Source organism: Microcebus murinus, chromosome X (assembly GCF_040939455.1).
Source record: "Microcebus murinus isolate Inina chromosome X, M.murinus_Inina_mat1.0, whole genome shotgun sequence".
NCBI lineage: Eukaryota > Metazoa > Chordata > Mammalia > Primates > Cheirogaleidae > Microcebus > Microcebus murinus.
The window spans coordinates 5,443,966-5,457,704 of NC_134136.1; the positions used below are offsets into that span (position 1 = coordinate 5,443,966).

At 40.7% G+C, this 13,739-nt stretch overlaps 1 protein-coding gene across 2 annotated transcripts in view; it reads left to right on the forward strand.

Moving 5' to 3' along the window:
- Positions 1-5,247, forward strand: part of OGT (O-linked N-acetylglucosamine (GlcNAc) transferase) — a 40,375-nt gene extending 35,128 nt beyond the window's left edge. For both annotated transcript variants that reach the window (XM_012736183.2, XM_012736184.2), the window contains exon 22: positions 2,959-5,247. In XM_012736183.2, coding sequence (XP_012591637.1) covers positions 2,959-3,133 — 175 coding nt within the window. In that variant the 3' untranslated portion in view covers positions 3,134-5,247. The remainder of the gene's footprint in view (positions 1-2,958) is intronic.
- The last annotated feature ends 8,492 nt before the right edge of the window (positions 5,248-13,739 follow it).

Here is a 13,739-nt window from a genome sequence, read left to right on the forward strand (position 1 = left end):
ATAAGAAATAAAAGAGCATAACTTTAAATGCCTGAAAATGTGTGGGAATTAGAGGGGTGATGCTTAGCTAAATGAGGTTTCATCCATATAATTAAATAATATTTCTTAAATGAGGTTTTTCTTTGGGTATTATGGGTGATTTTTTTCCTTATGTTTTTCTGCGAAGTAGCATATTATTATATAAAAGTTAAAGAAACATGCTCTTTGAGTCATACTACCTGAGTGAATCCAAGCTCTGTGACTTTGGGCAAATTAATCTCTATGTGCCTTGATTTTTCTATCTGCAGAATGGAGCTTAGCAAGATCTTGTGAGGATTAAAAAAGATATTTAATGCGAAGCACTTAGAATAGTTCTTGGTGCATAGTAAGCATTAAGCAAATGTTAGCTATTTTCAAAATTTTCTCCATTGAACATCACATACACCAAAGAATTAAAACAAAATTATTTTCATTTGCTTTATTTTTTATTTATTTTTTGTAATTGGGATTTTATTGGTTGTGTTGAGGATCAGTACACAGACATTTCAATTTGTACACAATTCTTAACATACATACTGAAAATCTAAAAAACCATGCATTGCAATTCTTTTTAAAACAGGTATTGCAGTGACTTTCCAGCTTAAAATTTGGAGGCAAATTTTCCTTAAGAGCATATCAAGTGCCAATATCTTCAAATGTTGATGAGTTGTTACATAAGCTCTACCAATTCACAATTTATTATCATGTGTGGTACATATTCAAATTTTCAATAGAAAAATGAAAATTTTGAGCCTAGACATTAAAAAAAAATTAAGATTCATGTCCGTCAGCCCAGAGATAACTACAGTAAACATTCTGGTGTATTTTTAAGTTCTTATTAGATTTTTATAACTTAGTTTGGTTCATATAATACTGTTCCCTAACATTTTGTTATGAAAATTTTCTATTTTATAAATACTTTTATACCTATTGCTTAGATTCTACAATTAATATTTTATTATGCTATTTGTTGTTCTTTTGAGGCAGAATTTTTTTTTTAGAGAGAGAGAGAGTGTGTGTGTATATGTGTGAGTGTGAGTGTGTTGCTTGGGCTAGAGTGCAGGGGCATCTTCATAGCTCACTGCAACCTCAAAACTCCTGGGCTCAGGTGATCCTCCTGCCTTAGCCTCCCAAAGTGCTAGGATTACAGGCATGAGCCACTGTGCCCGACCAAGGCCAAATTTATATATAGTGAGGAAAGCATTACTACACATATATTGCCATTCAGTGAGTTTTGAGAAATACCTTTGTAACCCAAACTCCTATCAAGATATAGAACATTATTATCTCCCTAGAAAGTTCTTATGTGACCTTTTCTCAGCTGGTCTTCTTCACCAACCCCAGAGACAACCACTGTTCTGGATTTTTTTTTCCTACCATAAATTAGTTTTGCCTTTCTAGGACTTTATCCAAATAGAACCTATGGTTTGCATTCTGAAGGCTTCTTTCACTCAGCAAGTTCACTCCTTTTTGTGGAGTAGTATTTCATTATATGGATGTACCACAGTTTAACTGTTTTCCTGTTGACACATGGAACCCTAGTGCAGAGATCTTCTTTGGCAAGGAGCATTAATAATGGACATGGTTGAGTTGAGGCCAATAGATATATATGCACAGCTAGTTGACTAGTTCTGTCACAACAAACATTAAAACAACTTTTAAAAACTGCTTTTAAAAATGCACAGAAGTGTTCCAGCTTTGGTTCCACAGTACTAATTCTTCATCTAAGAATAATCTCATGACAAACAATATATTCGGGCCAGGTGCTGTGGCTCATGCCTGTAATCCTAGCACTCTGGGAGGCCGAGGCGGGTGGATCGCTCAAGGTCAGGAGTTAGAAACCAGCCTGAGCAAGAGTGAGACCCTGTCTCTACTAAAAATAGAAAGAAATTAATTGGCCAACTAAAAATATATAGAAAAAATTAGCGGGGCATGGTGGCACATGCCTGTCTCAGCTACTCGGGAGGCTGAGGCAGAAGGATTGCTTGAGCCCAGGACTTACTTTGAGGTTGCTGTGAGCTAGGCTGACGCCATGGCACTCTAGCCAGGGCAACGGAGTGAGACTCTGTCTCAAAATAAATAAATAATATATTCAGAAGGGAAATAGAATTCTTTCCCTCCTGTTTCCAGAAGAATTGATTGCTGCTTTTTCCCTTTTGCTGAACAAAACCATGGTTTTGGTTATATTAGGAACATTTGTTTTTTGTTTTGTTGTTAGTGTCAGTCCAGGTAACACTGAGCATAGAACATATTTTTAATTCCTAAATAAATGATGCAGTTCAGATACAAGTGGAAAATTATGGCAATAGACATGCATTTCTTTCCTCCCTTGAGTGTTTTCCTGTTTCATTAAAATCTTCATAAACTGAATATTTCATCTTGTATTTGTGCCTTAACTATTGTAATTTTTTTGCATGATTATGTGTGTCTTTGTATCTAATTATTTCTTTTTAATAGATTGAAAAGTGTTATTTACTCAACAGAACTAGACCAGGAAAGAAAAAAAAAGAAAAGTGTTATTGATAGGTCAGAGGGTTCTGAACATTTAAAGTTCTTAATACACACATTGCTAAATTGCTTTCCACAAAGGTAAGCAGTTTACATTCTACTACATAGCACATAAGAATAGTCATGTGCCATTGCCAGTTCTTCTTTTTATTAGAAATGAGGTGAAATGGAGAAAAAGCATGATATTCCTTGGATATACTTGTTTAGGAAAGAACTAACTTTTTTCAGAGGACATGGGGGTAAAGTGTTAGCATTGTGTTAGCTGCGACCCTTTACTTTTTTGGCATTGAGGTAACAGTGGGCCAATCAGAAAAGAAGATAGCATAAAGTTTATTCATATATTTTGCCATAAAGGTGACTAAGTTTATAGGGTTTAGTTCTGAGTTTCTCCTCTGATTTGTACACGTGGTTCTCTTTTTTTTTATTACACAGTCTGAAGAAAATTCGTGGCAAAGTCTGGAAGCAGAGAATATCTAGCCCTCTGTTCAACACCAAACAATACACAATGGAACTAGAGCGGCTCTATCTACAGATGTGGGAGCATTACGCAGCTGGCAACAAACCTGACCACATGATTAAGCCTGTTGAAGTCACTGAGTCAGCCTAAATAAAGACTGTGCACAGAAGAATTACCCCTATACCTGAGCCTCAACCTTCTGGGGGAAAGGGAACTAGATAACATACTTCTTACTTATCTGTACAGTACCATGTTGCAGATGGGTGATATATAATGGTAATAGAATAGCACAGCCAGACTTGATTCCTGCATGATAGGGAGAGACACAAGAGATGGATGGGAAACTGCTGTTCCACAAGGAATCTCCATAGAATTTTGCAGCAACGAGGTGGTGCATAGGTCTGGAAGTTCTGATCTCCCTTGGTCTTCCATGGGATGGTTAGTGTGGAGGGGAGATACAGATTGTCCAGCCGTTTTGTGATTCCATGGATTGATTGAGTCTTCTGAATTCATTTTTTTTCTTTATATTTTGGGTATTGGAGCTTTTAAAAATGTTTGGTTTCAGGTATTTTTATTCATGTGAAGTGTATATGATTCTTTTGAGAATAAGGTTTTAAGCTAAAATGTTACTCCCTTAGTTTCTGAACTCTGACAGATCAGTGGGGACTTTGCTGGTGTAGTCTTTTTATAGGTTTTATAAACCACTTGAGCCTATATCAGTCATTTTAGTGTCTGACCTAATGTTTGGAGCTATCAGTGCTATGTTGGTTTAGATGATGACTCAAAATATTTTCTGGTCCACTTCCCATTTCCTTCTCTCCCCTTTACCCTCTTAAAATTTCTCCTGTAACTCAGCTAACAAAACCAAGTCTGATTCTCAAAACATCCCAGAGTGTTTCTCTTTATACACACCATCTGGTGCCAAATGAAGATTCTTAGGAGTGATTATTAATTATGAAGGGCACAGTTGTGGTACTGTTTGATAATAATATAGATTTTTTTTTTTTTTTGCTGAATTTTGACCTATTTTACCAGTGTTTTACCCCTGACTGCCCCTTCTATGCTGCTTCCAAAAGTGATAGTGTGTGATAAGATTTTGACCTTCCTTTCTAAAGTTTGTTTTTTTTTTTAAGTGAGTCCTGTTCTTCCTATTTCTTTCAGCAGAAATGAAATCCCAGGTAAGTATAAGTATTCAAATATTTGATCAGTAAGTCACAGTTATCTTCAATATATTAAATAATTTTCATCAAGAAACATAGGTAAAATCTCTGAAGGACCATTTATGTATACAAGTAATTATTTTTCAGACCTTGTAGGGTATTATAATAACTGTGTTCTGGACTTGGTCTTGAAGTCTGTACAGATTCAGCCTGGATAGTAGTGAACTGCACTGCTACTTGGTTTGGAGTATAAATTAGACTTTAGTCCTACTGGAACTTGAGTTATTGGTATTAAAAATCATAGGAATAAAATTATTGAATTTCAACAAAGGGTCGAGGGCTTGGGCTTAAGCCAACATATGAATATATGTTTTGTCTTGCTGTACTGCACTTACGCTATCTAGTCGCAGATAATTTTTTGTCTGCCAGTAGTGTTCTAGATTATAATGTCTTTCCAAAGCGCTGAGGCAGTGCACCTATTGTGTAGTTGCAGCTGATGCCTGAATGTATCCTAGCTGACAAATTATTGATTAACAAGAACTTGAATTTCTGAAAGATTCTTACTGCTAACCAAATTCTGAGCAAGGAGTCTCAAATGTAATTCTGAACCTGAATTACATGTTAATGAACTGTGTACCTTTTAACAGTATAAATCAAGAAACATCAGTTAAGGGATTTCTTAATTTATTTTTTACCTGATTTAAATATCAGTTAAAGGTTGCCAGCATGGTTGCAAATAAACTGATATTTGAAGTTCACCGAACTACTTAATGTGGAATAGGATAATATACTTCCAATGCCCTTGAGGCTGTGACCTTACAGCCATTTTACATAGCACATCATTCCTCCTATAGGGATGAACTTTTTCCTGGCACGTAAAGTAGCCGCTCTGGTCGAAGCTTTGCTTATTGTAACAGGCTTTTATTTCCAGGTAACATGTCTGTGGAAGACTTAATTCTGAATAGAGATATAGATATTACTGGAAACTAATTGTTTTTTCTATTGTACTCTGCTTTATCAAAAAAGTAAAACATTTAATTGTGCTACAGAAATTCAGATGTTGTCTTGCAATCTTTAAACAATAAATGAGTGATTTCCCCTTAATATGGCTGATGTATTTTGTGTCCTGTTATATTGAGTGTTGGACTGAATAATAGTGTCATCTAATGATTAAACCTACATTCAAGTACATAATTGTACCTACATTTAGGTACAAAGAACATAAAAAACAATCAGGTTTCCCTACTGTAGCTATGATACTAAGAATTGTTTTCTTAGTCAAGTCTGGTGGAACAGTGGGGTTGGTTTATGAACCATTTAAGAAGACAAAGCCTTTGGACCCCCGGCCCTCCAATCCATCTTGGTCCTCTTTTGCTTATGACCTCTCTGGCTTTATTTTACCTTTGTAGTCTTGTTCTTTATGTGGACTAGTGTTGTCTTGGTTCTTGGGGGCGAAATTATCTTCCTCGTTTGTACAATGGTTGAACTCTGCCATGAGGCTGAGGGAGGAGGCGATCAGTACATCAGAGAGCTGAGCAAGCTGGCGGCAGTTTTCTCAGAGATGGAAATGAGAGGGAAAATGTTTTTGAATAAAAATGTATGTTCTGGAGGGTTTCAAGTAAAGAAAAAAAAAAATTAAGGTAATTGCCCAACTTCTGTTCTTTGTGCCTTCAAAGCCTTACTGTGGATTAATGTTTGTTTCCTAAAAGATGGTGTGTGAAGAAAGGTGTCCAGTAGCCTGCGCATAAAAGTTTTTATCCATACCTTCTTCTATTTAAGAATCTGCACCAGTTATTTCCAGTCTACTTCAGCTTTTGCCTCTAAGGGGCTTACTTGCACACCTGGAATAAACTTGTGTGATTTACTGTATTTTATTTTTTCTTTATTTTTTTTTATACTTCAAGACAACTTTTCAGTTTTGTGTGATTTATGAACTGTCTGTTTTAGGGTTGTATTCCAATCCTAACCCACTCTTTTACTTGAAGCACATGCCTCTTAATGACAGCTCACATTTAGGTTCTTTGCCCAGACCTCTCAGGCAGAGTTATGAAATCCTCATTATTATGGAAGAGGCTTGTTAGAGGTTAATTTGCAAGTCCGTGGTAGAGATAGAGTAATAGACCCCTTTAATCCAATTCAATTGAGAAAGTACCTCTTTGTTTGTAGGGATTGTAGGCAGTCCGCTGCGGAAGAGTAGGTTTTGGAACTAGATTGTTGGAGTTTGAAGCCCAGCTATCACTTTCTAGTCATGTGAGCTCTGTAAAATATGAGTGCCTACTTTTAAAAGTGTCATTGTAAGAATTAAATCCACATAAAACACTTGGAACAATGCCTAGCACAAAATAAATGCAGGGATGTTTTATTTATATTCCGTTGGCCAAATGCTTTTTTTTGTTTTGTTTTTTTCATTCTTTAGCCAAACGCTTAACTTATGAAATGTATGGATGTCTGCAGGAGAAATGGGCACAGTCTGGAAAGCATTTGCTTCCCCTGTTTTTCTTGGTGTGTTTGGAGTGAGCCCCGAGCTTCGCAGTTAACTTCTCTCTTTATCTCCAGAGTTTGGAGGCTTCTGAAAGCAAATGTCATAGTTTGGTGTTGCCAGGCTCTGTTGGGTCGCTGCTTTGCTATTATCTTGGGGGTCTATGTGCCCCACCCCCCTACCTCCAGCTCGGAGGGCAGGCAAACCGACTTAGAGATATGGGCAATTCAAGCAAGGAACAAATCTGGCTTATCCAAATTTCCATAAGGATGGAACTTTGTTAGGGGAGGATTCAGCTCGGTTTTCCTTATCTCTGAGAAAGTTAGGGAACTTCAACTACAGAATCTGGCTCAGTCCGAGGTCTGTATTGAAATGGCGCTTTCGGGACAAACAAGCAACACCCCGTGGAAGTGATAGACCTGATTCCGGAAGCACTGTGGCTAGGCGCCAAGTTTAAATTCATAACCGTGAAGTTCAAATTTTGTTGTCTGGTGATCCACGCTGTGATAGGTGGGTATAGGAGCACGGGAATACGTCAGTTCCTACCCCCTGCTGGGGCGCTGGGCTCTATAAAAACGGTCTCGCGCCTGGCATCACTCCCCAGTTGCTCAGGGTCTTGCACACCTCCAACTGCCAGTTGTAGGTGAGCAGGAATCCGCCACGCTGGAGGCCGCAACACCGGGTAGGTGACTGGTGAGACTGAGATGGGCACTGAAGCTGAAGCGGGAGCAATCTAGAAGCTAATTCTAATCGCGCTGATTTAATTAAAATCAGGACTACCATGTACTTTGGACTCTGATTGCCTGTGGATTTTGGGACTGAGATTGAGGCAAAATATCTTGCCAGTTTCCATGGGGAGGGGGGAGCTTCTGGAAGAAGGGATTTTGTTTTGTTAATGATATTTTCGTATGGTGAAAATGGGGAATGGGGAGGACAGATATGTGGGGGTGGGAGGAAGGGGGGGCCGGGGGCTAGAGGGTGGTTCGGGGCTGTAGGTCCAAGAGGCGGAAGAACGGCTGGGGGCTTGAGAGTAGGGGATGGAAGCATGTTAGGGGGCCTGGGCCCGAGTGACGGAAGATTTGGTGGAGTTGGGGGGTGTAGGGACATTGGAGGCCTGGGGGGAGGTGGCGGGCCAGTGGGGGTGTGGGGATGGTCGAGGCCTGATCCGTGGGAGATCGGAGGGCAAGATGAGGTGGGAGTGGAGGGGGGTGGAAGTGGGATTGCGTGTGTGTGTGTGTGGGGGGGGGGTGTCGAGTAGGTTGAAGACTGGTGGTGGAAGGCAGGAGTGAAGGGGAGGGTAAGAGTTTTGATCGAGGCGTGGGGGTAGTAGAAGTCTGATTGGTGAAAGACCAGTGGGAGGTGGGAATAGTGGTGGGGAGAGGGTGGAGGGGTCCAGGCAGGATGGTGGAAGGCCACCTGAAGGCATGGGACAGTGAGGGGGGGAAGGGTGAAGGGGTCGAGGCCTGATTGGTAGAAGACCAGCAGGAGGGCGGGGATAGTGGGGGGGAAGGGTGGAGGAGTTGAGCCCTGATTGGTGGAAGACCACATGGAGGCGGGGATAGTAGGGGAAGGGTGGAGGGGTCGAGACCTCATTGGCGGAAGCCTGGTTGAGGCGGGAATGGTAGGGAGAGAATCTGGGCCTGATGTTAGGCAGGAGGTGTGGGGAGTGGGTAGAGGGTTTGAGGCCTGTTTGGTGGAAGACTGGCTGGGGGCGGGAGGCCGCAGTAGGATGGGTAGAGACCTATAAGACCAGTGGGAAGCTGGAGTAGGAGATAGGGGAGGTTGGGAAGAGGGGAGGTGGGAGGGTAGCCGTGGACTAGTTTGGGTAAGACCAGCTGAGAGTGGGGAGTAAGGAGGTGGAGGATGGGGAGGGTGGAAAGGCCCGCCTAATAGGTGGAAGACTTCCTTTGGGTGTGAGGCGGGAGTAAGGGGGGTGGAGGCGTGATGGGGGTGGAGGCGTGATGGGAGGTGGAGGACCTGCTGAGGCGTGGGGGTGGATGAAGCCTGGTCAGTGGAAGACTGGCTGATGAGGGGAGGGGAGTGGGGGTGTGGGGTGGACGAGGCCTGAGCAGGGAAGACTGCCCGAGGGGTGGGGTGTGTAGGGGTGGGAATCTGAGGGTTGAGAGAGCACTGGGCGGGGGACGGGTAGGGGTTTATGCATGCTAAAGCCTTTCTCTGAGGAGAAAATTTGTCTGGGGGCTAATAGGTGCAGGCTGCCTCCCTAATCGGGGTTTGAACTGACTTAAGCTCAGGGGCCGTCCTGCGCTTTGGGCTTTCTGATTGGCCTGCAAAGAACCAATACACCATGGGCGATGGTGTGGTGCCCGTCGCCCATGGGCGATACACCATGTTTCTAGTTTTCTCCGTCCAGGAAGTCTGCACCAAAATTTTTAAATATTTCTTATTTCAGAGAGCAAAGTTTCGGCTTTAAATTAGGGTGAAAAAGATGCCAAAAGATAAATGCAGACGGTAGAAATGTTTTACTGGTTCTGAGTTCTGATTTCCTTAAGAAAGCATCTCTTTGTCTTGACTACAGACATGGACAGGTCCGAAGAAGAGCCTGGCCAATCGTACTTCGAGGATGATGATTGGTGAGATTTTAAAAGTTCTATTGTCCCTTAGTTTAGTCTTACTCTGTTGGTGAAACAAGTTAAAAATTAAAAGTAAAAATATTATTCCCTAGAGACAGTGAAGACAAAAAAGAAAAAAAAAAAAAGAAAAAAAATATTAGAGGAATGCATAGGTAGGTTTTGTTTCCAATAATTTTGGAGTGGAAAGGTCTAAGTTTGATATCAAACAAAAAGCATAAAAATGGCAAATAAAAACCTAGAAAAATATTTGCATTTCATATGTAAAGGGCTTTTTTCCTTAATCTACAAAGAACTTTTATAAATCAATAATTTAGAAAAAGGTGAGCAAACACATAGTAAATGAGCAAAGGATATTAGAACGTAGTTTTCTGGGAAAGAAATACAAATGGCCCATAGACATTAAAATTTATTCAACTTTCAATTATATTATTATTATTTTTTTTTTTTTTTTGAGACAGAGTCTCACTTTGTTGCCCAGACTAGAGTGAGTGCCGTGTAAGCCTAGCTCACAGCAACCTCAAACTCCTGGGCTCAAGCAATTCTCCTGCCTCAGCCTCCCGAGTAGCTGGGACTACAGGCATGCGCCACCATGCCCGGCTAATTTTTTCTATATATATTAGTTGGCCAATTAATTTATTTCTATTTATAGTAGAGACGAGGTCTTGCTCTTGCTCAGGCTGGTTTCGAACTCCTGACCTCGAGCAATCCGCCCGCCTCAGCCTCCTAGAGTGCTAGGATTACAGGCGTGAGCCACCGCGCCTGGCCCAATTATATTATTTATAATTAAATACAAATTTTTAAGTGAAAGGCCATTTTTCATAAATCAAATTGGCAAAGATAAAAAAGTTTGATAATATCCAGTTTTGGCAAATCTGTAGGAAAATAGGCAATCTTAAACACTCTTGGTAGGAACATAAATTGGGACAACCTTTATGGAAGGCAGTCTGGCAGTATCAAAATTTTAAATGTCCATGTCCTTTGAATCAGCAATTCTATTACTAGAACTTTTTCTTTTAAAACAATTTGATCTAATGTCTTTATACATATACTCACATACGTGTAAGTACATAAACGTGGTTATAGCATACCTGCTTTTTATGTAGTTCAGTCTTACTTTTTGTTGACTCCTTTCTTTTCCCCGTCTCCCTGTAACCCATGCTAAATATTTACATATCCTTCCATGCTTTTCTTCATGTTCATATAATCATATACAGACACATACAGGCTGTTTTGGTCTTTGTTCAGTTCTGTGGAAGAAGGATGTATGATTTAATGGCCAGTATACAGAGACGTTCCGGGGGAGAGCTATGAGCACTGATAATAGAAAGACCACTAAGGTATATAAAATTAAATGCTAGCTGCAGAACAATTCATATAGCATAATGCTATTTGTTAAAAAAATAAAGAGGTGTCTGCACTTTTACTGATATACGCTTATGCTTAAGAACTTTCTAGAAGGATAAATAAGATACATTATTTATCTCTGGGGAGTGGGGCTGTTGGAGGAACAGGAACAAAGCGTTCTTCCTCCTCTTTTTTTTTTTTTTTTTTTTTTTGAGACAGTCTCTCACTGTGTTGCCTGGGCTAGAGTGCCGTGGCGTCAGCCTAACTCACAGCAACCTCAAACTCCTGGGCTCAAGCAATCCTTCTGCCTCAGCCTCCCGAGTAGCTGGGACTACAGGCATGTGCCACCATGCCCGGCTAATTTTTTCTATATATTTTTAGTTGGCCAATTAATTTCTTTCTATTTTTAGTAGAGATGAGGTCTCACACTTGCTCAGGCTGGTTTTGAACTCCTGACCTTGAGCGATCCTCCTGCCTCAGCCTCTCAGAGTGCTAGGATTACAGGCATGAGCCACCTTGCCCAGCCTCTTCCTCCTCTTTTCATTTTTTATCAGTCACAAAACTACTTGATAGGCCAGGCGCGGTGGTTCACGCCTGTAATCCTAGCACTCTGGGAGGCCGAGGTGGGTGGATTGCTCAAGGTCGGGAGTTCGAAACCAGCCTGAGCGAGACCCTGTCTCTACTAAAAATAGAAAGAAATTAATTGGCCAACTAATATATATAGAAAAAATTAGCCGGGCATGGTGGCGCATGCCTGTAGTCCCAGCTACTTGGGAGGCTGAGGCAGGAGGATCGCTTGAGCCCAGGAGATTGAGGTTGCTGTGAGCTAGGACACCACGGCACTCACTCTAGCCTGGGCAACAAAGTGAGATTCTGTCTCCAAAAAAAAAAAAAAAAATTAAAAAAAAAAATAAAAAACTACTTGATAAACCTTATTTTGTGGTAGTCATTATAAAGGGTGGATTAGCAAAAGAATGCAGTAAAGGTTGGAAAATATACATCTTAAGTAATAAAAAGAAGTGCTAATTTAAAAATTATTTTCATATTAAATTAGCAAATTTAAAATATTCACCCCTATTGTAGTATTGCTGCTAACATGAATTGACAGAACCCTTTGGAAATGATTAATCAAATGTACCAAGAGGTATAAAATCAGGCACACTTTTGATTACTTTAATTTTTAGAAACCGATTCTAGGAAAATCCAGTTTATGAAAGTGATTAAATGCACAAAGATGCTTTTGGAGCATTTAATTAAAAAATTAAAGTAATATATGTGTGATAAAAAAATGCAAAAGATCAAATCATAGCTCTCCCCATGACCCTCAGTCACTTGCTCCCAAATAGAGAGCGCCCAGGGCAGATGGTTGGCATGAGTTGTCCTGGGAGGTAAATAGATGTTCCTTTTTATTAGTCCCTTGTGAATTTGGTTAACAGGAGTCATGCCTTTAGCATTTGATGAAGAATTGATAAACTTGAGTTTCTGAATCTATAAGTGCAAAGACCAGATCCTGGGCTTCTGGTTGGAGATTGCCTTTGAGGCTGGACAACAACCTGCCAGTCTCCACACTCACCCTAGCTGCAGGTTGGCACCACCGCTTCCCCTGATATCTGGGCATTGTATTTTCATTAATGCAGATAAGATTGTTAATGTTTTTTCTTTTTTTTTTTTTTAACTTGGCTAACTCTATACCTCAGACCTTCACATAGATGAGCATATATGTCATTATAGTTTTACATGGAGAAAACTGTTACTTAGATCTAGTAGGTAAAATCCTTTCACAACATGAAGTTATATGGGGGAGGGTAGAAAATAATAAAAGGGGTCCTTGGAATCACTCTCTGAGATTCATTCATACATTCATTCATTCAACAAATATTTATTGAATCCTGGCTTTGTACTGAACAATGTGAAACATACACTTCCAAGTCCCTGTATAACTTACTGCCTGGGGTGGGGGATAGAAATGTGATAAATGCTGTGATGGGGCAGAAGTTCAGACTGCCATAGGAGTAGAGGGGGGTAGACCTTATCTTGTTTACTTTTCACAATAGCGGTGTGAAAAAATGTGTCTTTTACAGTCAAGGTCCTGGAACTTGATATTACAGAAGTCTAGGTGACACGTGATGGTGCCTTAGAGTAGAGTGGTAACAGTAGAATTGGGGAGATTTGGATGAATATGCAGTATATTGTAATTTCATCAGTTCTGAGACATCTTTTCATATTTTCACATTTCTGAAATTGGCATGCATCATTTGAAGGCGGATTGTGGTTTGGGGAGTGTTTCTCTCTCTCTCTCTCTCTCTCTCTCTCTCTCTCTCTCTCTCTCGTTCCTTTGTTTTTTTTTTTGTTTTGTTTTTTTTTGAGACAGAGTCTCACTTGTTGCCTAGGTTATAGTGAGTGCCGTGGCGTCAGCCTAGCTCACAGCAACCTCAAACTCCTGGGCTCAAGCAATCCTTCTGCCTCAGCCTCCCGAGTAGCTGGGACTACAGGCATGTGCCACCATGCCCGGCTAATTTTTTTTATATATATATATTAGTTGGCCAATTAATTTCTTTCTATTTATAGTAGAGACGGGGTCTCGCTCTTGCTCAGGCTGGTTTTGAACTCCTGACCTCGAGCAACTTTGTTTTTTGTTTTTTTTTAAAGTCTCACTATGTTGCCCAGGCTGGTCTTGAACTCCTGGCCTCATGTGATCCTCTTGCCTCAGCCTCCCAAAGTGCTGGGATTACAGACAAGAGCCACTGCATTCAGCCTTTTTCTTTCTTAGAGGTACATATAATAATGTCTTAGATTAGAAGAAATACGTTACAGAGGTAGAGGCAACAGGGCTTGCAGAAGAGTCGGTTGTGGGAGGTGAGGGAAAGAGAGGAACCTAGGATGACTCTTCAGTTATGGGCTTGCGTTACTGGGTGGATGGTGCTGCCATTGACTGAGATGGGTGAGACCGGAAGAGGAACAGGGTTGAGGGAGGAAATCAAGAATCCTGTGTTGGCCATGTGATATTTTAAATACTTAGTGAATATCCAAGATGTCAAGTACATGGAGTTCAATGGAGAGCTCAAGACTATTAACATCAAATTGGGGACATGAGGCCGGGCGCGGTGGCTCACGCCTGTAATCCTAGCACTCTGGGAGGCCGAGGCGGGAGGATTGCTCAAGGTCAGGAGTTCGAAACCAGC